Below are 27,411 nucleotides of genomic sequence, written 5' to 3'. Positions count from 1 at the left end.
TTGTCTAGCAGTCAGAGACTGAGCATGCAATTTTAGATTCTGGTGTTCACATAAAGGAAGAGCAAGCATATCGTCACTGGCTTGGCTACCTGTCAGGACACCGACAAGTTCTACATGATCTGCTCATTTTGGAATTACCTAACTCTTATTCTGGACAAAGACAACTCAAACTCAGGCTGTCTATCCAAGGTCCTTAACTACTCCAGAGCTGCCAGTGGTAGCAATCTGAGACACTGCCTACTTTTTTATACCAAGTCAGAGAGTAAATGCACACACCGACCAATTTTTTTTTTACCCAGAATAAGCTGTCCTTGAAAAATCATCATCATCGTCATCAACAGTCAGCTCTCACCCAGACACTATGCAAGCCACTCCTATGATTCATTCCTAACCTGGTGTCTTACCTTAGTGTTCCTCCGTAGACTGCGAAGAATATTCCTCCTCCTTGGGTCTTCGTCTGTTTCATATGGAATGACGGCATTGTCCCCTTTATAACCTTGAGATGCCTGATCCTCCTCTTTTTTCCGAATGGGCCCTAGCTCATCATCGCTCCCCACACTGAAGCTGGTTCGATAACTCGCAAACCTTCCTAGCCGGCTGCATCTCGTCCTGTACAGCACGGGCTTGCTCACGATGGACACCTTGCGGCCTCGTTCTAGAGAGCTGGTGTCCATTTCACTGTCGGAACCGTTGCCACTGCCGTTGGACTGGGCTTTGTTGATATTCCGAATGGTGATGATTTTGCCTTGGGTGCTGTCATGGGGCACTGAATATATGTTTTCTTCTTCGTTCCTTGGCTTGACCACAGCATCCATGGGTTCAGCATAATCAGAAGGATCAAACCCATCCGGAGGTAGCCAGGTGCTAGAAGACACAGACTTCCTCTGCCCATCTCTATGGCCTTGGTCTAAATAAGACAGATCCCCCTTTGTGATTTCAAAATGGACAGGAGGCTTTGGTTTGACTGGTGGAGGTACTTTGTTGTTCAGTTTACTCTCAAAATTGCTCATGATGAACGACAGCCCATCATTTCCCTCCAGTTCCATAGAGAGCTTAGAATGGTCTTTGGACAGAGAAGGCAGTGACGTGTCTTCTCGAAACAAGCTATAAGAAGGGGGCTCGATATCCTCTTCTGAATCCTGCAGGTTGGAGTTGCAGAGTGGAGAGCCCGCTCGGGGGGAGTTAAACACCTCTTCCGTGGTGCTACAGGCCTCAGCAGCGTTATCGTACATATGAGTAGCCTCGATTATGTTCTTTTTATCCACCACATCCTTAAAAAATGGGTGGAAGATCTCAAGTTTGTGCTGGGGTTGGCTACAAGGGATGCTTGTGAACCTCCCGTCAATCTCTTGAGCAATCTCCTCCCCTTCGGTCAGCTGTTCCCGACTTAAGTCATTGTCCAGGACATCTACAGCGCCGTCAGTGAGTGCGACCAACTGAATGGGGATAATATCCTGCACTTCACAAAGAAAGGCACGTAACATAGCCAAGGAGGCCTTACGTTTGGCTGAATAAAAAACAATGTACCCATGGACCAACCGGCTTTTTCTGATGCTAAATGAGGAATGGTACGAAAGAATAGACAGCTCAATGCGCTTCTTGTGGAGTCCGATCGGTAGTTCAAGTAAAACAGAGTTGTTGCTTCCACAATGGGAAGACTTACAGGTCTGGGACTGAAGGACAGGATAGAGTATGTCATCTGCACTGAAAGGATCTCCACACATCAGACACATGACAATTCGCAGGTCAACGTCAGCCAGATCTTTGATGCTAGCAGTAGAACTGACCAGGTTTAAGTTACGCTTGGAGTCCAGGAGTCCCTTCAAAACTTGACTGATTTGCTTTTCATTAATGTTGCGTCCATAACCGATGCCAGCAGAAGCAGGGTCGAGAAAGACACACTGAAGTTTGCTAGCAATCTGCTGACCTTGTTGTATTAGGCTATGCAGGGTCTCTCCACTGGTGTCTCCCCTCTTGTTAACTAAGATCAACGTCAGGGGAAGATGGGCTAAATGGTTATCTCGCCTGCCAAGTGTGGACTCTCTACTCTTCTCTATACTCTCCACCACATAGGATAGAGATTCCTTTGAATTGTAAAGGCAGAGGCAGCCGTGGGGCTGAAATGTTGGCGTTTGGAAAGAGTTCACAGGAAGCCTGACATTCCCTTCTATCGGCCTCAGGGAAAGCTCATACATTTTACCATCTATCACATACTTATCATCATTTGTACAGAGAGCTCGAATCTCATTGGCCAACTCACGTGCGAGGCCATCTTTGCCTAAGATAACCAAGTTGATCCTATCAATGTTGGGGTCAGACAGTGAATTTTTCTGATTCCGGTCAGATGGTCGGATAAACCGAGAACTAATCAAGTGCTCGATCTTAGCATCCACACAAGCTGGGCAGCTAGGGCACGTTTCCTTGGTTGGGTGATACACAAAATGAATGTGCTTCAGGATAAGGGCATCACGCTCCGCTTGGAGCTTCTGTAATGCTTTAAATCGCTGTTCCTCCCCCAGAACATCCTGAATGACACCCATCTTCTCCTTGCTGGGCTTAGCATCCAGCTCCAGCTCATAAAACAACTCTGAGTATTCCAAAAGCAGCTCCTGAAACTCTTCCTTTGCTCTGTCTATAATTTGCTTTTGGTGTTTGCCATAAATATCCATGTATACGGATTCTTCCAGCCACTGGTAGAAATCTTCGTTCATAATAAAACTACGGGCCTCTTCCCAAGGCTTTCCGGGAGTTATGAAGGGAGAGGTCTCCAGGTTTTCTTTAAATGCCCTTCTCATCTCAGCTCTTTTCCTCTCGTTCCGCAGCTTCTCTAAGTGGGCCTCGTACAGCTGCTCGGCAGGGACGGTATCCATCAAGTCAAAGGGAATCCGCTCATTCTCCATGTTGTCAATGTGGCTGGTGGCATCCCACGGTGTCTCTTCGAGCACAACAAACCACTTCAGGAATTCTGGCTTGGTCTCCAAGAGCTTTTTGGTTTTTATGCAGCTTAGGTGGTCTATTTCATCTAAATTGGGTATAAGAGCTTCAAAGGCTAACGGCAGGGCTGCGAGGTACAGCTTTCTCCTGCGCTCAATGTGCTCGTGCTTGAGGCGGTGGATGTGCTGGAGAAACAGCTTCTTGGCTTTCTGAGTACCTTCCAGGTAGACATAGTCCTGGTACTCAGGAGAGGCCTGCATCTTTCGGCTGACACTCGGCCAATTCTCGTTGTGGTTTTTGACAATGCGACTCACCAGCCACTCATACTTGTCTTTTGCTGTAGCTATCTGCTGACTCTGCTGCTTGAGAGCTTCAAAATAAGGAATGATTTTCGTCTTTCCCCGACTTTTATCAATGAGTTGCACTAAGGTGCTGAAAGCCAAGTCCACGTTTACGTTGGATCTTGCTGAGGTCTCCACAACCTGGAGGTTCTTTTTGCTTAAGGCAAAAGTATGTGCATCTCTAATGTACCGCTCAACGCCCTCATCACACTTAGTCAGGACCACCACTATGGGCTTTTTTGTTTTTGCAAGCTGATTGTAGAGATTGGACACAAACTTGAGCTGGTCATCAAAGTTCCTATTCATGCCCCTGCTAACGTCAATACCAAGAAGAAAACCATCAATCAGCAGCTTTCCATCTGGCATTTGTTTCTGCTCAAAGTCCTGCTCCAGCCCCAGCTGGTCAGTGCAAAAGTACATGAGTTTTTCAGCTGATGCGAGCTTGGTTGCAGCAGCTCTCTTGATATAGGGCTGCAGGGCCGTGCTTCGATGAGGTTGAAAAGTCTGATCATCGATGAACTCAGTCTGCTCCACAATGTGCATCTTACATTCCACACAATCCTCCAGGGAACGGCTAACTTCTCCCCAGTAGAGAAAGTGGTCATTATTGACCACTCGCCCGCCAAAGTCACTGGTGCTGAGGACAGAGGTATGGTCCAAGTGAAACTCATCAGCACTCGGGCGCACGAAGCGGTTGCACAGGCAAGACTTCCCAATGCCGCACTGGCCCTTCTCCTTCTCGGTCCCAGACAATCCCACCACACTGATGTTGTAGGTGGGAATGCGGACATCTTGCTTTCTTGCCATCATCATCGTCGACACATCCTGCCACAATCGGCCACTTCCAAGATCAGATTAGTGTTTTCCAGTGGACCTGATGGTTTCCCCACATTATCAGTGGGGGCCGGCTGCCCACGAGGTGAAAGTGTCAGGTCCCATAGTGTTTGTACACCAGCACGAGGTCAGTTTTCACCACTTCTCATCGCCAGATAGTAAACATTTCTTCCTAGACGGGGGCGGGAGGAGAAAGAAAACCCATCAGCATCATAATTTTGGAACCTGATTTTAGTCGCTGAACTATAGCAAAAATCAATTTTCTCGTTCAACAAATACGTAAACACTAAATGTGCCAGGCCTCACGCTGAGTGAAGACGTAAGAGTAAGACTGACATCTATGTGCTCTCAATACCTCTAACAGAGGAAGACATACAAGTAAGCAGTTGTGCTGAGTGTTAAAACAAGAGTTTGAGGGCTTCTTGGAAACATGGCTGATACCAGGGTTAGAGCAGAGTTAGCACAAGAAGAGCCTGGAACAACCTATTGTGCAGGAAAGGAAGTGCTTGAAAAAATGACAGGGCACCTCACAGACACAGGAGCCCACTTGAAGGGGATCCCACTGGTCAAATCTGAAACAATTTGAGCACCAAAATAATTAAAGACAGTAATGGATTATAACCCACTGCCAAAAACAGAAACCTGAGTTCATACTACTGGATCAGACAAGAATCATCACTTGATACCCCATCTAGGGGGAAGATTTTGATGAGACTCAGGATATCTGCACAGACCTGAGGTACCTCCTGATATGCTACTTATCAGCTGCAGAGGGAAGAGGTACCAAAAACCACTAATTATACAGTAAAGAAACTGCCTTAACACTTTGTTAAAAAAAAATTTTTTTAATCTTTATTTATTTTTGAAAGAGAGACAGAGTGCAAGTGGGGGAGGAACAGAGAGAGAGAGGGAGACACAGAATCCGAAGCAGGTCCCAGGCTCCGGGCTGTCAGCACAGAATCCGACGCGGGGCTTGAACTAATGAACTGCGAGTCGGACGCTTAACCAACTGAGCCACCCAGGTACCCTGGGTTAACACTTTGGGTAATGAAAATTATCACCACCAAAGAGGGACAGAAGGACATCATGGGCCTCCAGATGTGGTACCCCCAAGAGGACACATTACTAAGCGGTGTGATGACCTAGAATGTATTCCCTCAACCGAATCACAAGGAAACATCAGATAAACAAAAAACGAGCGAGATTCTATTATGGGGGTTGGGCGGGGGGATGTAGTGCACACTCTATACTTCTCAAAAAGTATCCATGTCATAAAAGACAAAGAATGGCTATGTAAACATTCTAGATCGAGAAGCTAAAGAGACATCATAACTAAATGCAATTGTTTGAACCTAGAATGGATTCTGCACCAGAATGGGAAATACAGGACATTATTAAGTCATGTAACAACACTGGACTCTGAACGGAATATTACATAGAAGTATTTGATCGATGTAAATTTAGGAAGGTAACTACCATGTAAGCGAATAGGCCTACTCTTATAAAATACACACTGAAGTATTTGGGGGGAAAAGACCATAATGTGTGTGACTGGTCCAGAAAAAAATATGTATATACGTTGAAAGAAAGAATGCGCATGCGGTAAAATGTTAACAACAGGTAAATCTGGATAAGATATTCCTTTGTGCCATTTTAATTTTTTTGCAACTTTCTATAAATTTGTGATTGTTTCCAAATAAAAAGCATTTTTAAAAAGGTGTGAATATTGGGTGGTTTCCCTGACGAGAACAGAATAAGCTTTGTGAGGACAAGGTCCACCCCTTCTCGTTTACTTCTGTATCCTCAGCCTACGACACGGTGCTTGACACGAAGATTTACTGAAGGAATGAGTCAGGGAATGACTATGAGGGCATATTACACCCAGTGTTTTGATTGAGGAAGGCCTTTCTGGAGGAAGTTCCACCTCAGGAGAAACCTGAAGTAGGTGAAAGAAACACGGAGACTCGTCTCTGCAGAAAAAGGCACGGCCCCTCAAGTGTGTGTGGGGAGCAGATGGGTGAGGTGCATTAGAAGCAGAAATCAGATTAAACCTCTTTCAAAGAGTCTGCAGTCTTTCCCGAAGGCTATGGGGAACCACAGAACGTGGCTGAAAGGTGGCACCTTAAAGGACCTAAAGTAGGAAGAGGTGAAGTAATGAAACGTTATGATAGTATCTTACGATGTCTTTAGCAACCTCCTGGTTAACAGAAATCAAATACATAGCCCTCGGCTGTCTCCACATAAATGGTCTTCTGGCTACTACTGCTTATACTGCACTGCCGTCTACTCACACGTGCAAATATGACCACGCGACGGCCGAACACGTAGCCAAATGAACAGTCTCCTGAGATAACTCAGTTTAAAATAAAGAGAACAGGGGCGCCTGGGTGGCTCGGTTGGTTAAGCGGCCGACTTCGGCTCAGGTCACGATCTCGAGGTCCATGAGTTCGAGCCCCGCATCGGGCTCTGTGCTGACAGCTCAGAGCCCGGAGCCTGTTTCAGATTCTGTGTCTCCCTCTCTCTCTGACCCTCCCCCGTTCATGCTCTGTCTCTCTCTGTCTCAAAAATAAATAAACGTTAAAAAAAAATAAAATAAAATAAAAAAGAGAACAATTTTCTTTTGAATCTCGGTCATGGCTGGTAGGAACCCAGCATCTCCACAACCTGAATATATTTTTGTGAGCCCTTCTCCTAAGAGATGCCACGGGAAGTCACATCACCATACTTTATTCTAAGAAGAGGGGGTGATGAATGAGAGAGGAAAGTTGTCCCCTATGATGATAACCTCAAAAGGTCACAGACCTTTCCCAAACATCCCTTATCTTCCCTCGATAACCGAGAAAGCCAAACCCTCCGTGGAAACAAAACGTGCCTACGTGTGGTATGTAAAAATGATTTGACCATTGTCAAGACGGAAATCTCGATGATTATAAGCAATCACCTCCAGATAACCTAATGGCATGCTCCTAAAGAAGCCAAGGTCCAGATTTCAGCAGAAACAAGCAGACATCCATGTGAAAGATCGATCCCCATCCTCCACTTCCCCAGGCAACTGCTTCCTTAGGTAAAATTGTAAGATGTTTACATACATCCTCTGAAATACCCAAATAGCAAAGATTCATACGAAATCACAGTGCTTTTGCTTATTACTTGTAGTACACATATACACAATTTTGTTTCCACCTCTCGGAAGACTCAGGTTTGACAGTGCCTCAGATAGGAATGCTGATGAAAGTGTAAGTCAGGGGTGCTCCTGTCACAGAGCCCTTCTCCGTCAATTCCCCATCCCAGAGTCTGGCAGGACTCAAGGCCACCTACTTGATCAATCCTGAAATGCAACTTGGTGACGGGGTCCCACTTCAAGTGACTGCTGCACGCAGCTGGCAAATCATCCCCCTTATTCTCTGTAAAGTGGGTCGAATAAGCTCTCTCTTCACAAAAATCCCAGGAAAACAAAACACCAAACCTGCTCTTGAACCTCAAGAAATAGAGACAGCAGCTCAACTTTGAACTAAGCTAAAATGTATTCTCCAAACCTTGTTTGGTCAGTTTCTTCAGCGCATGATATTCTGTGCCGCCCATGCAAGTCAACGTCTCCGCTATCTGAAGGACGCCAAAGACGGAAAGCAACAACTCTCGACTCTCAAGAACGTAGCAACTCATATTTGAAACCCAGAATGCTGCTGACTACACTAAAAAAGCTACCAAACAATGAGAATCAGCTGGCAAAGGAATGGTTAATTTGGGGACACCTGGTAACTTTCCCCTTGGTAGAAATCGAATAGGTTCCCCGGTAGAAGCACACTCTTCTTACATGCCTGTCTTTGATGTCTGGATAATGCAGTTTTACTAGTTCCTCAATTGGACTGAATTACACGGTAAACAAAGACTGCTATAAATCTAAGAACGCTGCAAACACTTGGTTTAAAGGAAATAACTCGAAGTGCTTGGTCACAAACACGTTCAACTTTTCTAAGAGGTGGATTAAAAAAAATTAGCTGAGTCACTAACTTTAATGATCTTAAGGCCACAAAGAAAGAGAAAGTAGAAGATGGGGCATGTCCGAGACTTTGCAATATCTTTAGTTTACCTCTGATAGGAACCGGTGTTCTTAGTGGGCCACCAACTCCTCAAACGGCAAAATCCAAATGTCCATTCTAATAATTTGCCAATATTAGTCCTTTGAAAACTGAAGAGTTACAGCAGAGGGGGAGAAAGTATTCTTTAAACTGAAACGACTTCTATCTTCAAGCTTTAGACAGCTAGTTGTATTAGAAAAACTAAACCCTAATATTTAGTAGTTTTACACCACAAGTCAACTCCTTCAAAAAGGAAAATACTTCAGGGGCACCTGGGTGGCTCAGTCCGTCGGGCGTCCGACTTCAGCGCAGGCCGTGATCTCACGGTCTGTGAGTTTGAGCCCAGCATCGGACTCTGTGCTGACAGCTCAGAGCCTGGAGCCTGCTTCAGATTCTGTGTGTCTCTCTCTAACCCTCTCCTGCTCATGCTCTGCCTCTCTCAATCTCAAAAATGAATAAATGTTAAAGAAAATTTTTTTTCAAAAAGTAAAATACTTCAGGAACATCTTCAGTTTTTGTTACAAATATATGCAGCACTTCAACATAACGCAAACAACTGAGAGCTCTTTCAGAACCAGCCACCAGACTTCCGGAGTTATTTACTTGACTTGTTTAACCACTATACCAGCTCCCCAAACAGTGTCTCAACTGGAAGGTAGGGGGGCGTTTTCTTTTTTAACACCTCTACAAAACTTAGGGCAAGAAGTGGCAACATTCCCAAGATAGTACACATTTCAAAGGACACAGAAATGCCACTGTGATCCAGCATTACTGTGACTGCTAAAGTTCATACTGTCAACAGCTCCATCAGCATGCGTCCCCCCCACCTCCCGTCTTACCCCCAAGAGGAAATGTTTCTGGGCTCTGTGATCTGGAATGTCCCCTAAGACACAGATCCACCACTATTACCCATAACCAAAACTACTGTCTCTATCTCTGAGAATAGTCAAATTCTGAAGATGCGTTTGGTTTCAAACAACCACGTATAGAATACCACACCAAACTAACAATACTATAATATTATACGGTAGTTATATAACATTACACAGTAATAAACTAAAGAAATAATTTCATAGGGAGTTGCTAGCAAAAAGGAAGTAAAATACTTGGTACTATAATTTTTCTTAATCCCAACAGAGGAAGGGAATGGAAATATGCATTGTAACTAACAAAGCAAACAGCATTTTCTAAACCTCATACTTCTCACCACCTTAAATTTCTGAATAAGTTTTCAAAGCTATGAATACCATCAGCAGCTGGTTAAAAGATCTGCATTAAGTAGATACAAGACTCTTATCTATGGGAGAGAGGAAATGCAAAAGGGGGGATCTAACTGGAAAACATTTTTCTTGTGAGAGAGACTCCAAAAGGAGAATTTTCTAGAGGAACAGATTTTCCAAATGAACCAGGAAGGATGGAATATAAAAGCTCCAGTAAGAAGAAAACACAACTCTATGGTCTACTGAACCACCAAACTTAAACAAGATGGTCTTTTTTTTAAAGAAAAAATTTTTAATTATTTATTTTTGAGAGAAAGAGAGAGAGAGAGAGAGAGAGAGAGAGAGAGAGAGAGAGAGAGACACAAAACATGAACAGGGGAGGGGCAGAGAGAGAGAGAGGGAGACAGAGAATCTGAAGCAGGCTCCAGGCTCTGAGCTGTCAGCACAGAGCCTAACATGGGGCTCAAACCCATGAACCATGAGATCATGACCTGAGCCAAAGTCAGACATTCAACCGAATGAGCCACCAGGTGCCCCACAAGATGGTCTTTCAATGAGAGAACCAATTCACACCTGTCAGAATGGCTAAAATCAAAAACACAAGAAACCAGTGTTAGCAAGGATGTGGAGAAAAAGAAACCCTCTTATACAGTTAGTGGGAATGCAAACTGGTATAGCTACTGTGGAAAACAGTATGGAGGTTCTTCAAAAAATTAAAAATGGAACTACTCTATAATCTAGGAATCATACTACTGGACACTTACTGAAAAACACAAAAACACTAATTCAAGGGATACATGCACCCCATGTTTATCACAGCATTATTAACAATAGCCAAATTATGGAAACAGCCCAAGTGTCCATCAATAGATGAATGTATAAAGAAGATGTGGTATAAACATATAATGGAATATTATTTAGTCATAAAAAAGAATGAAATTTTCCATATGCAACAACATGGATAGAGCTATAATGCTAAGCGAAATAAGTCAGAGAAAGACAAATACCACATGATCTCACTCATGTGGAATTTAAGAAAAGAGCAAAGGAAAAAAAAGAGAGAGAGAAACCAAGAAACAGACTCTAACTAGAGAACAAACTGAAAATTACCAGAAAGGAAGTGGGGTGTGGGGGACAGGGGAAATAGGGGATAGGGATTAAGGAATACATATAGGGGCGCCTGGGCGGCTCAGTGGGTTAAGCGTCGGGCTTTGGCTTGGGTCATGATCTCGTGGTTGGGGAGTTGGAGCCCCATGTCGGGCTCTGTGCTGACAGCTCAGAGCCTGGAGCCTGCTTTGGATTCTGTGTCTCCCTTTCTCTCTGCCCCTCCCCCACTCACGCTTGTGCGCTCTCTCTCTCTCTCTCTCTCAAAAATAAACATTAAAAAAATTTTAATAAAAAAATAAATAAAGTTTATTTAAAAAAAGAGTACATATGTATCATGATAAAATAAGATAAAATAATTTAGAAACAAGATAGTCTTTAAAAACCCAAAGGTTTCCATTTTTATATTAATAAATGTAGAGTGACTTTTCTGAAGGTTTTCGTTTTTCCTTTAAAAACTTTACATAACTCACAGAAGAAAAGTGAGAAGTGAAGTCCAAGGTCCTCATTCAACCAATTCAATTATCTGTGAAATCCAGATAAACTTACAGAACCTTAAAGTTAGAGATGTGCACAAATGATGTGACAGGGTTATTCAGCTATACATAGGAATTATAACCTTTATGAGCCTGACTGACAGAGGGAGCCTTCGTTTCCTCTGTTGAGTTTTGTTGGAATGTGAAGCAATACCCTTAATTCTGCTCATCTCTTTACCACATGAAGAGTGTCGTAGGAAATGACTACATCAAACTCAACAAGCACAAAACAGCCTCCGATACTGAATAAAAGAGAAAGGTAGCCACTTGATGGCCCCAGTGACCTAAAGTCTCTCCTCCTTCCTTCACAATATTTCAGATGGGTTAACCATTTTTCTATTACTCTATAGTCTCTAATCTTTAGACCTGAGAACTGAATCAATCAAATAAATCGCTTGTTTAGAAAGCTAAGACAATGTGAAGAAACAAAGAAGAAATGGGGCACTGTCCTTGCTGATGAGAATCTTCTAATTTACTTCACATATAATATTTTACTTAGAAAAACAAAAACAAAAACTTAACCACAAGACAAAAAAGGGCACAGACCATTTCCTGGGATCCAGAGGAAGAGGAGATCATTCAGATCTCGAGGGGTCAGAGCAGAAGTGAAATTTGAATTGGTACACAAAAGACTGGCAGGGATGACCCAGGCGTTCTAAAGACGTGAAAGGGCAAGAATAATGGTGACCAAAACAGAAAAGCACCGGACACGTTTTGGGACAGACTGACTGGAACAGTGTTCATGGGCGGTAGAAAGCGAGAAGGGCAGCAAGGACTCAGACTATGAACAGACTATTTTTTTTTTTCAACGTTTATTTATTTTTGGGACAGAGAGAGACAGAGCATGAACGGGGGAGGGGCAGAGAGAGAGGGAGACACAGAATCAGAAACAGGTTCCAGGCTCCGAGCCGTCAGCCTAGAGCCTGACGCGGGGCTCGAACTCACGGACCGCGAGATCGTGACCTGGCTGAAGTCGGACGCTTAACCGACTGCGCCACCCAGGCGCTCCACGAACAGACTATTTTAACTTGTGAGAATCCAATATGACAATCTTTGATCCCACCAACGTTATTTATTATTGGGAACACTACTACTTTAAACTCCTCGTCTGACAAACTAACACCGTCTAAGGAGTTGATCAGTCTAAGGAGCTGATCTCCTAACTTGAAAGAAAGCTCCATTTGAATATGGCAAATTCTATTTCTATTCAGTTTAACGCAAATTAAAATAATAAAATGGGGAAGGGGGCAGAAAATATAGATTTACAAAGGCAGCAAAGAGGAAATATTTGCCCAGAAGAGTACTGGAGGTTGCCCCACTACTACAGGCTACACACACCTACTTCTGTTTAATGTAGGAGGGAGGATTTCCTCATAACCACGGAATCTCACTACATCCCCAGGGCTCTGGCTACAGGAAATCTCTGAAATGGGTCATCTGGATCTTTGGAAAGACTGATTTAAGTGTTTAACCATCTGGTCTTGAAACATGTAATCTCATGCAACAGACGGGCTATTCTTGGACACTGGGTATGTACCGGCATTCAGCTCTCACTATGCCCTATGCAAACTCAATGGACAGCACTCTCCAGAGGGCCCAGTGAGAAAAACCAAAAGCAGTTTTAAAGCACTGGTATCTTAGATGTCTGTTTGTAAAACAATGTGGCCTAAAGTTAATTTTTAAAAGAGCAGCTATGAAAGATTCTCTTCCATTCCATTTGTAATTTTGACAAATGTCTCTTCCTGCTCCTCTCGATTCATTTTCTCCCCAAGCCCTAGTAAAGAAAGTTACCTCTAAATTCCAGGGTAGGGGCACCTGACTAACTCAGTCGGCAGAGCACGTGACCCTCGATCACGTTGAGGTTGTTGAGTTTGAGCCCCGCGTTGGGTGTAGAGATTACTTTAAAAAATATACATATATATCACATCAAATCAAATCTGAATTCCAGGGTAAAAAAACTATGCCACTATCTTACCATCCTCGCCAGCCCGCACTGAAGAAATCAACCAGCCCATTTTTCACCCTGACACAGTTCTCAGGCTCTGAGGTGTGCAGAACTCTATGCGCAGGTCCCAAAGAAATAAAATTTCTAAGGCAAACTATTCACAGGATGAAATCAACTTCCCCTGATGAATGAAAGGGGCTGCTTTCAGCAGAAGCACTTCCTTAAACTTTATCCTCAGCAGGTTTCTACCAGGTAGCTCTAGAGTTCTAATCAAGCTATCTGATCAAAGCAACTATAAACAAAGACAAAACCAAAGGCTGAGAAATCTTTTTCACTGATGCAGCAGGATTTCCCTGGGTTACCTATACCAAGAACAACAACAACAACAACAAAACAGGATTTCTCGATAAGCTGTAAAAATATTCCAAGCCAAAGGAAACTCAAAACCAAGGCCAATGCAGTCCAATAAGTCTTAGGATCACAGCCTACTTACCATTAAATGCACTGAGCTGAGATTCTTAGGAAACCAAGGAACAAAAACACAGCCAAGTCTTACCTTTGAATTTCCTGGTATTCAGATCAATTCTACACTTTTTGAAATGGTCAAGAAAACCTGTATTATTATTTCAGCAGTTGCTTCTGAGCACTTACGATTTAATCTATTCCAGTGTTTTTGTTTTTGTTTTAAACTAGAAAAATTTTGTAAATGATCCTCTCCATAAACATTTCTCTGAATGTGTGAGAATGGGGGCACCATCCAGCCAAATGTGCCTTGCCAACAGAGGACAGTGCTACAGAAACAGGCATTTCTGTCAAATGGGGGAAAACAGGTCAGCTTATTTTCAAGTCCAACAGTAAGCCTTGTTATTCTATTCCCCTGATGGCATTCTAAGAGGACGTGAGGATTTCAGCCCATTATTTCTAATTATTCTTCACTCCTTGTTTGAATTGTTCTATAAATTGTCAGTCGTAAAACAGGCTACTGTAAGTAATAAAAGCCAGGCCACATGCATAAACTTTTAAAAAAAGAATGGTTTTATTTTACCTAAAGCACCTGTACTGAAGATAAGGACAAGGGTCACAAAGAGACAGAAGCAACAGAATCAACTTCTATATCTGAATCATTCCTTTGGAACAATTTGGATCCACAGATTAAAGAACCAACTTAGGATCACACCAGCAAAATCCATCTTTTCTACTTTTTTTTCTACTTGTCTACTTTTTCTACTTTTCTACTTGCCGGTCTCCACATTTACTTACACATTTGCCTTATTTCAAATGAAGCTAAAAACAGATGTCTGAGAGAGATGAAAAGAATTAACACGTGCAAGAAAAAACATGCAAAAGGGCCTGGAATCAGCCCAAAATTGTGTCCTAAGCTCAATTAATCATATTTGAAGATCTGCTACATTGAGGTGTGTATCCCTGTCTTCTAGAAGAGATGAATATTTGAGTTAATACGTGTAAAGCAAACTGGATTTTCTGAATGAAACGATGTTACACGTTGGCACTATTAACAAAAAGTTATTACGGAAAACATTATTTCCTGTTCAAGTATTTATCACCTCAATATCTGAAAAGCGTACTTCAGGTCCCTACTTTGAGGCTAGGAAAGGGGATATGGTGGGAAAAGGGTACAAGTGAAGCTTCTGTTTTATTCCTTGACTTGGGTTGCTTACACGGGAAGTCATTTCGCAATTGTTCACACTGTGCAGGCTTTACACGCTTCTCTGTCCACTTCTGTAAAAGCACACAATCAGAGAAGTGAAGTGGCACGGGCACCTCACACGGCTAGCAGGTCGAGCCGGCCCTGTACTGAAACAACCCTGTGCTCAACCAACACCAGCAAGCACTGCAATACTCGCCCCCTTCTACACGAGGCCTCCGCCCGGGATCATGTCAAACAGGTGACTCTAATCCTCACGGGAGCCAGCGAGAAGTGTTGAGAAGCAGGGCCCTGGAGAGCCCGGGATGTAACCGGCAGTTCTTCAGGGCTGTGCAGAAGACTGAACGGGTGGCACAACAGACCTTCCAGCCTTAAAACAGAACAACTCAATTTGATCTGTTTTATATGTTGGGATCCCACGTAAAACAATTGTTTTTGATTTTGTTTTAATGTTTATTTACTTTTGAGAGACAGAGAGAGAGACAGAGGTGCAAGTGGGGGATGAGCAGAGAGAGAGGGAGACACAGAATCTGAAGCAGGCTCCAGGCTCGGAGCTGTTCAGCACAGAGCCCGACGCGGGGCTCGAACCCACGGACCATGAGATCATGACCTGAGCTGAAGTCAGACACTCAACTGACTGAGCCCCCCAGACGCCCCCATAAAACAAACTTTTTAAAAGTTCTATGGGTTTTTGGGGGGCGCCTGGGTGGCGCAGTCGGTTAGGCGTCCGACTTCAGCCAGGTCACGATCTCGCGGTCTGTGAGTTCGAGCCCCGCGTCAGGCTCTGGGCTGATGGCTCAGAGCCTGGAGCCTGTTTCCAATTCTGTGTCTCCCTCTCTCTCTGCTCCTCCCCCCTCCAAAAAAAAAAAAAAAAAAAAAAAAAAAAAAAAAAAAAAAAAAAAAAAGGTTCTATGGGTTTTTTTTTTAAGAATAATTAAACAATTTTTTTTTTATTTATTTGACAGAGAAAGCACGAGTGGGGGATGGGCAGAGAGAGTGGGGGAGAGAAAGAGTCCCAAGCAGCCTCTGCACTGTCAGCATGGAGCCCCGATGCAGAGCTCAAACTCACAAACCGTGAGATCATGACCTGAGCCAAAGATGGATGCTTAACCAACTGGGCCACCCCGATGCCCCTCTCTATGGGTTTTTTTAAAAGCTCAAACAACTTCATGGTTTGAAAAGCCATTTAATGATCAGACATTTGGTGGTCTGATTCCCAAGATTTTGCCAAGAGACAAGAGAGTCAAAAAGAGCCTCCTGATCCAGCCCCCCAACCCCTTCTTTTCTTCCTCTCATTCAGGAAACTCATCCCGATTAGTGACTACTGAGATCAAGGAAAAAGAAACAACTCAGTTAGAAATGGAACTCGTCCAGAATCCAGGCCTCCTCTGGCAATGCCCCACTCCTTTGCCCCCCAGGTCCTGTCTTCCTACTGTATCGTGCTGTCCCGGCCAGAGAACTGAGTGGAGGGCCTAAGACATGGACGGCAGGAGAGGTCAGGGGCAGATCCGTGGAGGACACCGTCACACTAAGGAGAGTCTGGACTTCATTCCGAGGAAGCCCCAGGATGCTGGACAAGAACTGCGTGGTCAGGTCTGGGTCGAAGAGGGGAATTCTGAGAGCAATCCGTACACTCTCATCCTCCCTCCAAATCTGTCTGCTGTTTTACCCTCACCCAGTGGGTAAATGCTTCCCGTGTAAAGGCCACTTCGAACCTGGTCATAATAAGCACTGTGAAAAACAACTGCTCACGATGGAAACGCTGACACAGTGGTGGTGTAAGATGCCCCTTTGAAAAGCCTTGTCAGGGCCCAGTCTTTGTAATTTAGCGGTGGCTCACAGGAAGCGCCTGAGAGCCAGATTCTTTCTGACTGTGCTCAAGGCCATAATTTCCTTCCCATACTTAAACCAATGACCCTGTGTCTCACTGTCAAGGGAGTCTGCCAAAGGGAGAGGGCAGATAAATAAGAAGCAAAATCTGAAGAAAACTGGCCACTGTGCAAAAAATTCCTAGGATTCTTCTTGGGATTAACAAATTTAAAAGGACTTCTAGATGAACCGATCTGTTTCTCCAAATGAAAAGCCCCTGGAAGGCAGAGCTGGGGAAATGACAGCCAACTCCTTCAGGTAACAGATGCGGAAGCTGAGGAGGAGAAAGGAAGTAGGTCACATGAGCCGCTGTCAGACCTGTGCTCTAACTAAGCAGGGCCTCTCTCCCACCTCCAGCTCCCACCCCAGAGTGGTTTCCACACACCCCTCTCTCTGCCGTGAGATGGTAAGAGTAATGAAGATCATAAAATCAAAAGGGAAAGGGGGCAAAAAGGAGTGACATTTGGCCAGTTACCACGTATTACAGCTACTATCTCCGCCCTTCACCACGTGTGTATTTTCACCAGGTTCTGCTACGTGTTCTGTACAGTACCTACCTACCACCCATTACTTCAAGATAAATTTCAAACTATAAAACACGTCCTGTTGGGGAGTCCAAAAATAACTAAGAAAACACTTGTGATCATGTAAGCAACTTACTAAATGGCATTTTCTAAAAAAATGCTAGCTACATGATTTTCCCTTAGATAACAGACCAGAATAGTAACTAGTTCCTCCTTATCAACCACCATTCCTTGAAAGTCCTCAGCCAGTAATTTTCATGAAGATCAATGAGTCACCTCTTATCACTACTTCAGCCCTCAGACTTAAGAAGGAAAACAGGTCCAGCCTACCCTTCCATGACAGCTGTCCTACTAGAGGAAATCACCTTGACCTCATGTGTTTGGCTGCTGTTCAGGAAACCAGGTCTGAGTTAAAATTCTCAAAAATACACTCACTTTGGGTAACAGCATACCCTTCTCAGTTATATATGCATAGAATGCCTGCCCTATTTCTTCCCGACATAAACCCACTGAGGGTCTAGTGACCTCAATTTCCAGTCTCCAGGTTACACATGATCCTAAGAACATATTGCAGGTACATTCTTTGTAAAGTCTTAAAATCAAAGTACAACAAATAGCTACTGCTGATTTCTAACTCACATTAGAAAGAATGGAATAGGAAAGTACACCACCGTTATAAAACCTTATCAACAGACTGATTTTGACTACCCACAGCATCGACTATGTTAAAATCTTAAATGAAAATTGTTATCTCATGGCTAATGTGACTACTACGGTCTGCAGGAGGAAGAGGAGATTTGGTGATGAACAAACATGATTCAACTCAGCTCCTTCACTTCTGCACACATCTCCCCAACTCCTTGGACCGCTCCCCTGCTCCTGCATCCGCTATTTTGACTTTCTGCTCAGAGGAGCCGCTGTGTAAGAGAGCCCATAAAGGGGTTTAATTTTGCTGTCCCTAAAAGGACAATCCCTCTGGCAATCAAACCCCCTCAAGAGTGCAGGTGTCAGCATGTAAATAAACTTCTATAACTTATCTGCACCAAAGTGCCCTATCCAAAACACCAACCCCTCTTTCAGTCTTCTCCAGCAAGGACATTCCAGGGTACACTTGGATGAAGAGATGATCCCCACCTGCCTGAGCCCTTTTGCCCAGTGAAGAATCATACACAGTAAGGTGGGGTTTCTCTCACTGTTGTTTCTTTTCTTTTCTTCTTCTTCTTCTTCTTCTTCTTCTTCTTCTTCTTCTTCTTCTTGGAAAGGGTGGGCTTGTTTCGTGTTAACTTGTCAGTCCTTGAACTTATATATTCCTCCACTGTCTTATTGGAGTGGGCCGTTGCAAAGACAGCAATTACAATCTATGCATCGTGGCTTGTCAAGTGTTACAAAAGTTCAAAAACTGAGTTCAAAACTGGGCTACTGACTCCATTTTCCATATTGACTATGTAACAGAAAGCCCAACTCAACCAGTTAAATCATGAGCACTAAAAGCCTAGTCAGGAGCAATCAAAAGGCAACTGAGCTTGAAAGCTGTACGTCCACATTCCACACTGTTAAGGTTGCAATGAGCAGATGGCACGGACAGAGCTGGAATGTGTTCAATATAGCCTTCTCACGCCCCTTCTCCATCCCCCCTCCAAAACCCATATTCCTATGAGCGCAAGCCTCACTCTATAATCCAATACAGTAAGGCCAGTGTTGTCTGGAGTCACTAAGTTTTATATATGCTTGCTGCTAATTAAAGACCATTCAATTTTAAGAACTTAATAAAAAGGCCATAAACCTGTATCATTCTACAAGAATGCCAAGAATGGTAAGTAACCAACTAATATTCTTCCAAAGTGACCTTTATTAAGGGCTGCCTCTCCAACTATGCCAACTAACATGTCAAGAGGCAGAAACATTCCTGTCACAGGCTACTCCCATTTTGAAAAGCAAAGGCAAGTGAAAAGGCCTTCTTCAAGTTACCAAAGCAACTCAAGTGCCTACAGTGAAAAGTACTAGCGCAAACAGTCTGAAAAGTGGCAAAATCAGAGTTTAAAAACCCTGGCACTTACGGTGCCAGCAAATGATTCAGAAGAATTCTGAGAAAGGTAACATTAGCATTTTAGTGGTAGAACATTTGGAGAGTAGCCAAGAGACCTGGCCTTTCTCTCTAACTAGGTCATTAAATCTTGCAGGTGGGGAGGGCGGGGGAGGCACACACAGATAGAAACTAGTTAAATGGCATCTCGGAGCCAAGCTATCTTGACAGCTTTCATCCGTCAGCAGGATCATTGGACAATAATGTTCTTCAAGGAGACAGGTAGGTCTCTTGGGGCTAATGACAACCTAAGTGCACACAATTATAATCAGACTGATAACGATCAATCCCTACCGCTGGAATGTACACTCAAACTCAACAGCTGAGAGAGAGAAATCTATGTGCTGCCAGGGAAGCTAGATCACCTGGATCCCCACAGCCTCAAGTGTTCCTTCCCACATCTGCTCTTGCTTTCTGCAAACCACACTCTGTAGAACAGCAAATGACCTTTTTGAAGTACATCTCTGATCTTGTCAATCCTCTGCTTACAACCCCTCCGAGCCTCTCTGCCCTTCTACTAAAACCTCAAATTCTTACACATCCCCAAATGTGATCTCATCTCCACCACTGTACCTTTTTCTCACTAGACTCTAGCTACTGTGGCCTTCCTCCAGTTCCCTGGATGCCCCACTTATTTATTCTCATTCAACCATTCAACAAAAAATTACTGAAGTATTTTTATAAATTACCTACAATTGTGCCAGGCACTGTCCTACACACTGGGGATACAGCAATGAACAAAAGAGACAAAGATCCTTGCTCACACTCTACCAAGGGGAAACAGAATCAGAAAACAAAAAAGTGAGGCAGTTAAATAATGTGGGCTCTGGAAGGACCGTTCCAGGCAGAGTAAACCTAACTGCAAAGGCTCTAGGGACGGGTAATAGTTTTCTTTTCACATGTTTCTTGTTAAATTGTTAACTCCAAGATGGGGATCTAATGTCTTATCTTTTTTTTCTTAATGTTTATTTATTTTTGAGAGAGAGAGTACACCAGCTGAGGAGGGGCAGAAAGAGAGGAAGAGAGAGGATTTGAAGCAGGCTCTGCACTGTCAATGCAGAACCCGATGCAGGGCTCGAACTCACCAACCGTGAGATCATGACCTGAGCTGAAATTGGATGCATAACCAACTGAGCCACCCAGGTGCCCCTCTATTGTCTTATCTATTCTGCTCTCCATCCAACCTCAGCACTGAACATAATGCCTGGCTCAGTAATTACCTGCTAAATAAATGGGATAAGTGAATCAGTTTCTTTTTTTTTTTTTTTTTAATATTTATCTTTGAGAGAATGCAAGCAGGGGAGGGTCAGCGAGAGCGGAGGACAGACAATCTGAAGCGGGCTTTGCGCCCACAGGCTGACAGCAGCGAGCCTAATGTGGGGCTCGAAGTCACAAACTGCAAGATCATGACCTGAGCCAAAGTCGGACACTCAACCAACTGAGCCACTCAGGTGCCCCAAGTGAATCAGTTTCTAAAGAAAAAAGAAGAAAACCCCACAAAACCCACAAACCAAACCAAAACAATAAACAAACCAGAAAAAAGCCAAAAAGGTGTACCCAAGTAATAAAAGTGTTACCTCAAGTTATCAAAGGTGCCTGCAGAAGTTACAAAGACTTCAAATACACGGTTTATGATTAGAGTGAATTTAGTGCCACTTAAAGAGATATCCTAATAACAACAACGAGTCTTACCAAGGAATCATCCCAGGAAGAGGTAAAAGCATAAAAAGAAAGAGCAAGAACCTTCAAAGATATAAAGTAATCAAGACATTCAAATGATGCAGAAAACCAGAATTCGTTATTGACTCCAGTGGCCTGCCCCAGCCCACTGCCAGCTATGCCAGTCAAAAAGCTGATCGGATGGATTGTTCCCCCCCAACTCCACTATCATGGCCTTCACCGTGCCCTTTGCATCACAAAGCCTGGACTAAGGGCAGTTTCCTCACTGGTCTCTCCCAGGCCAAAGCACTGTGTACTGTGCTCCGTGTTAATTTTAATAGTCTTTGTCACATCTCCACCCCAATTTGACTCCAATCTACCTTTCCAGCCTCTTCCAACTATCCTTCAACAAGAACTCCACACTCCAGATAAACTGTTCCCTGAAAATGCCTTGTACATTCCTGCTTCCAAACCTCCACACAGGCTGGACCCCTTATCTGGAATCCCATTACACCTCTCCCCTTTCTGAATGCTATCGGTTTAAAATACTGCCTCCTCTTCCCGTCTCCATTATGACATATTCATCATCCCCAAGCAGTCACAGCATTCATTCGGCCACACTTGCGCTTTCTGTGCTTTTCTCTGCATCACCAGAACTGAAAGCCCGCAAACCACATTTCCCAGACCCCTTTCCCAGCTGGCTTCCAGGTAGGTTCTGCCAAAAGCGGGAGACTGGATGTCAGGAAGAGGGAGCCAACACTCTTCCTGCTTCTGGTCTGTCTGCAGCAGCAAGCAACTGTGGGGGGCTGCAGACAACGGCACACAGCACAGGCTCCGCATCCTCAGCCGGGTGCTGGCTCTTGGCTTCCTGCTGAGCTGCGGCAGAAGAGCTCCGGCAGCTGCTCTCCAGTCGGAGGTTCCAGCCCAAAGGCAGCTAGCTTCCTCATCTTTGGGTAACGACCCCCTGTCTCCCTTTTGCTTCTCTCCACACACCATCTTTTCCTCATTTTGCTCCTCCAGGCCTTCCAACACCTCTGGAACGGATCTCTCGCATTTAAATCCCTCTCTGCTTGACACAGCTAGAGTGGAGTTTCCACTTTCCTGACTGGACAATAACTGATAGAACGGCAGATGACGAGGAAATAAAAACAGCGGCATCAACAAAGATGGAAAATGAAATATAAACTGGCCAAAGATGACTACCAATTTTTAAAAATCCCATAGAATGAAATCCTAGAAAATGTCTCCTTAGGTATATTACAATGTACTTTTTGAGTTCTAAAGATTAAGATGCTAGCTTAGCTGTACATTTAGCCAAACATTTACAGTATAGTTTCGTTGTATGTTTTTTAATTCTTTTGTTTTTTAAACGTTTATTTATTATTGAGAGAGAGAGACAGAGCATGAGCACGGGAGGGGCAGAGAGAGGGGGAGACACAGAATCCGAAGCAGGCTCCAGGCTTGAGCTGTCAGCACAGAGCCCCACGTGGCGCTCAAACTCATGAACCGCGAGATCGTGACCTGAGCCGAAATCAGATGCTTAATCGACTGAGCCACCCAGGCGCCCCTAGTTGTATGTTTTTTAAAAGAAGTCAATATTGCATCTCTCTTTGACTAACCGAGTTTCTGTGGAATACAGAGAATCCTTCCAAGTGTTTCTTTCTGTTTCTCCAGAACCTCACACACAGGAAGTACTTCTTAGGTAAGTGGTGTCTGACTGATGACTGTTACAAAGCTTTGGAATTCACGGAGATTGGGGGATGAAGTCCAAGCAAATAGTCCAGTTCTAAAATCAACTTGAAAACAAATCTCCGGGCACCTGGGTGACTCAGTCAGTTAGCTCAGTTAAGGGTCCAACTTAGGCTCAGGTCATGATCTCAAAGTTTGTGAGTTTGAGCCCCACGTCGGGCTCTGTGCTGACGACTGGGAGCCTGGAGCCTGCTTCAGACTCTGTGTTTCCCTCTCTCTCTGCCCCTCCCCAGCTCACGCTCTGTCTCTATCTCGAAAAATAAACATTTATTTTTGAGAGACAGAGAGACAGAGCGCGAGCAGGGAGGGGCAGACAGAGAGGGAGACACAGAATCCAAAGCAGGCTCCAGGCTCTGAACTGTCAGCACAGAGCCCTACATGGGGCTTGAACTCATGAACCATGAGATCATGACCCGGGCCGAAGTCAGACACTTAACTGACTGAGCCACCCAGGTGCCTGGCTTGTCATCTGTCTCTCTTTTGTACAAGTAATACCAGCAAATACTGGGACGCCTGGAGAGCTCAGTCAATTAGGAGTTTGGCTCAGGTCATGGTCTTGCGGTTTGTGAGATAGAGCCCTGAGATGGACTCCATGCTGACGGCGTGGAGCCTGCTTGGGAATGATCTTTCTCCTTCTCTCTCTCCCCTCCCTCATTCACACTCTTTCTCTGTGTCTCTCAAAATAAATAAAAAACTGGGGCGCCTGGGTGGCTCAGTCGGTTAAGCGTCCGACTTCGGCTCAGGTCACGATCTCGCGGTCCGTGAGTTCGAGCCCCGCGTCAGGCTCTGTGCTGACAGCTCAGAGCCTGGAGCCTGCTTCTGATTCTGTGTCTCCCTCTCTCTCTGACCCTCCCCCGTTCATGCTCTCTCTCTCTGTCTCAAAAATAAATAAACACTAAAAAAATTTTTTTTAAATAAATAAATAAATAACTTTAAAAAAAAACTATTAAAAAAATACCATCAAATACTCTCAAGCCAGGCACAGCATCAAATAAACTATATGCATGTGCTTTCATTTCATTTTTCACAATAATCCAGTGAGGCAGGTACTGTTAAACCCCCATTTTCCAGATGAGAAAACAGGCTCAGAGAGGGAAAGTAACTCATTCTAGACCACCCAGCTTCATGTGACGCTTACCCTGCTTCTGAAGCTGGCACACCTGGCTGAACCCCAACACTGCACGGCTGCTGAGCCAGAATGGACAAGAACAGCTGTGCAGGTTGAGCCTCCTGAAGAAAAATCAAAGCTACCTATTGCTAGAATCCATTTGCTCTGTTAGCAGAGCTCTCCACTGTGAGGGGGGCAGGCTCCTCTCTACCTAGAAGCAAAACCGGAATAATATACTCCCCACAGTAATGTGTGTGAGTGCCTCATGCTGCTCAAAGTACTATTACATACCTTGCCTTACAATTTCTTAAACGCACCTGGGAATGACAGGTATTTCCTCCCTTCCTTAGATAAGAACACCGAGACCTGGAGACTACACCCCTCACCCAAGTAGAGAAGGATTCAATATGCTGTCTCCTCAATGGAAATGATGACGTCACCCAAGACTCACAAAAGAAACAGAATGTCTGCCATAGTTTGTTTGTTTTCACTGTTTTTTAATTTATCTTAGAGAGACAGAGAACGAGCAGGGAAAGGCAGAGAGAGAGACACAGAATCCGAAGCGGGCTCCAGGCTTCAAGATGACAGCACAGAGCCCGACGCGGGGCTCAAACTCACAAACTGTGAGATCATGACCTGAGCCAGAGTTGGATGCTCAACAGACTGAGCCACCCCAGCACCCCATAACATCTGCCATAGTTTTAAACACAAAGACCACCTCCAAAACGTCACTTAATGGAACATGGCTGTCTTTAAACTTCAGTATAATTTGCCACTGAGAATCAGTATCATTTCAGTTGTCTGAGCTCAGTATTTTTAAATTGTGAGAAAACACTAGCTTGAGCCTTTCTTCATTTCTAAAACCATGGAAGGGAGATGTTCTAAGTTTCTGCCCTTAAATTTAATTTCATTTTTTTTCTCTCATCCCACTGCAAAAACACATTTCTACTCACATAGAAAGTACACCTGAAAAATCACCAAGGAAGTCATTATGTGACCTCGTGATTCTGGAGATCCTCTTTCAACGCTCCAGAAAAATGACCTCTTTCATACTGATCAGACAGCAATGTTGCTATACATCCTGTGAGGGGCAGCTCCTCCTAAGGACAATCATAAAATTAAACACTCCGGGAAGAAAACCAACCTCAAATGTAAAAAATGAAAACACCTCTACTAAAATTCCGTGGGTAGGAGAATCCACCTCTTTTATCTCCGTCTCAAGAACTCACAAAACAGCAGAGTAAAACGTGACACAGCAGACAATGGGAAAAGACCCGTGTCTTTCCTTTCCCTAAAGGTGAAAAACACCCGGACACAGTGTACACAACGTCAATTCCATTTCAAGTTTCAAAGAAAAAATTAAAACGGCTCAAAGACAATTAGAAGTAACATTTTATTCATAGGTCAAAGCTGCTTTAGAAATTTCACATCACTGTTTCACACTCAAAATCTCTAACCTCAAGGTAAGAATCTCACTTCATCAGGTCATTTTTGATAAATTCGCCCAATCTACAAGGAAGCTTGAGGGGTGCCTGGGTGGCTCAGTCGGTTAAGTGTCTGACTTCAGCTCAGGTCATGAATTCGCAGTTCATGAGTTCGAGCCCTGCGTCAGGCTCTGTGCTAATAGCTCAGAGCCTGGAACCTGCTTCTGATTCTGTGTCTCCCTCTCTCTGCCCCTCCCCATCTCATTCGCTCTCTCTCTCTCTCTCTCTCTCTCTCTCTCTCTTTCTCTCAAAAATAAATAAAAATATTTTTAAAATTTTTAAATAAATAGGGGGCACCTGGGTGGCTCAGTCAGTTAAGTGGCCAACTTCAGCTCAGGTCATGGTCTCACGGTTCGTGAGTCTGAGCCCCATGTCAAGCTCTGTGCTGACAGCTCAGAGCCTAGAGCCTACTTTGGATTCTGTGTCTCCCTTTCTCTCTACCCCTTCCCTGCTCACACTGTCTCAAAAATAAATAAACAAAAGAAATTAAAAAAAAATTTTTTTAATAAACAAATAAATAAATAAATAAATGGAAGCTTGACTTTGTCCATAAGCTTCTGAGCTGCGTGGAAATAATTTCCCTTGAAATCCACAGGCAACAGATTGCATCCTAATTACATCACTTACTCTTTGTTTTGAGGGTGCTGGGGACAAACTTAAGGGCAAGGGAGTTGTATCTAAAAATATTCACCCTGGGATGCCTGGCTGGCTCAGACAGTAGAATATGCGACTCTTGATCGTGGGGTTGTAAGTTCAAGCCCCATGTTGAGCTTACTTAAAAGATAAGATTAAAGATTATAAAAAATAAAAATACTAAGCCTAATCACAAAATGGAAGCACTTGGAAAACAACTGCATCCTGAATTTATGGTAAAAAAAAAAAAAAAAAAAAAGCCCCAATCAGGAGAGAAGTTTGGTTTTTCCCAATATGCAGTCTTCGCCAATGTGAAACTGTATGTAAGAATTTAAGAGTCAGTCTGAAATCTTCTTTTAAGTTTATTTTGAGAGAGAGAGATAGAGTGAGAGAGAGAGAGAGTGAGTGAGAGAGAGCGAGCACATGCACTGAAGGGGCAAAGAAAGAGGGAGAGGGGGAGAGAGTCACAAGCAGGCTCTGCACCACCAGCATGGAGCCCAATGAGGGGCTCAAAACTCAAACCATGAGATCGTGACCTGAGCCGAAATCGAGAGTTCAATGCCCTATGGACTGAGCCACTCAGGTGTCCCCAGACTGAAATCTTTTTTAAAAATGGAAAGAACTCAGCAGAAAGGCAGAAATAAACCCGATACAGAAACACTTCAAAAATACTTGTAAGTAAACGTGCTCTTCTCAAATACATTCTCAGTTAGTGAAGACGGTATTACAAATCTATATCCCAATCTTGTTTAAGGGATTCACTTATAATGGATGGAATTAAGTCCCTAAATCTACCTAAACCCTGGGATCATACTCCTATTGGTGCAAAAAGCTTCCACGCAATCTTCCTAGGCTAATTTACTTACGATATGATACGAAGACCTCACTGGGGACTAGATAATGTAAAAATGCTGGCAGTGACCTTGGCACACATTTTAAACATTTTTAATCTGCTTAAATTATAGGTCAAAGGCAGGGTGGGGACAGCACTCATAATAAATAAGAGAAGAGTACTTCGTAATCTTCAAAGTGCTTTCTCATTTAATCTTCACAACAACCCCCAGAGCAGAGGCTGGTTCCCACTATCCAGATCCCAGAATTGTAATGCTGGTGAAGGGACTAACATCCCACTCAATACATTCCACTAGAATAAAAGCAGAGGGTCTTGTCTGGTTGTTCTCAGGACCCAGCCTAGTACCTGGTACATGGTAGATGCTCATCAACACCACTATTACATGTTCAGAAAGTCCAATCCAGGGCGCCTGGATGGCTCATCTGGAGCATATTACTCTTGATCTCGGGGTTGAGTTCAGAGCATCACGTTGGGTGTAGAGAGTACTTAAAAATAAAATCTTTAAATAGAACTACCCTACGACCCAGCAATTGCACTACTAGGTATTTACCCAAAGGATACAAAAATGCTGATTCAAAGGGGCACATGCACCCCAGTGTTTATAGCAGCACCATCAACAATAGTCAAATTATGAAAAAAGCCCAGATGTCCATCAGCTGATGAATCCATAAAGAAAATATGGTGTATGTGTGTGTCTGTGTGTGTGTGTGTGTGTGTGTATATATACACACATACACACATATACTTATACATATACATATATATATATATATATATATATATATATATA

At 43.7% G+C, this 27,411-nt stretch overlaps 1 protein-coding gene across 3 annotated transcripts in view; it reads right to left on the bottom strand.

The window, feature by feature from the left end:
• Nucleotides 1–27,411, bottom strand: part of ARHGAP35 (Rho GTPase activating protein 35) — a 127,772-nt gene that overhangs the window by 77,181 nt on the left and 23,180 nt on the right. For all 3 annotated transcript variants that reach the window (XR_005785276.1, XM_040457496.1, XM_040457497.1), the window contains exon 2: nt 405–4,281. Coding sequence is in view for 2 of the 3 variants with exons in the window: in XM_040457496.1 (XP_040313430.1) it covers nt 405–4,088 (3,684 nt within the window). In the remaining variant the exon portion in view is untranslated. The remainder of the gene's footprint in view (nt 1–404; nt 4,282–27,411) is intronic.

Source organism: Herpailurus yagouaroundi, unplaced genomic scaffold, assembly GCF_014898765.1.
Source record: "Herpailurus yagouaroundi ecotype Mexico unplaced genomic scaffold, PumYag 220, whole genome shotgun sequence".
NCBI classification, from domain to species: Eukaryota; Metazoa; Chordata; class Mammalia; order Carnivora; family Felidae; genus Herpailurus; species Herpailurus yagouaroundi.
This window is presented reverse-complemented; position numbering and strand designations above follow the sequence as displayed.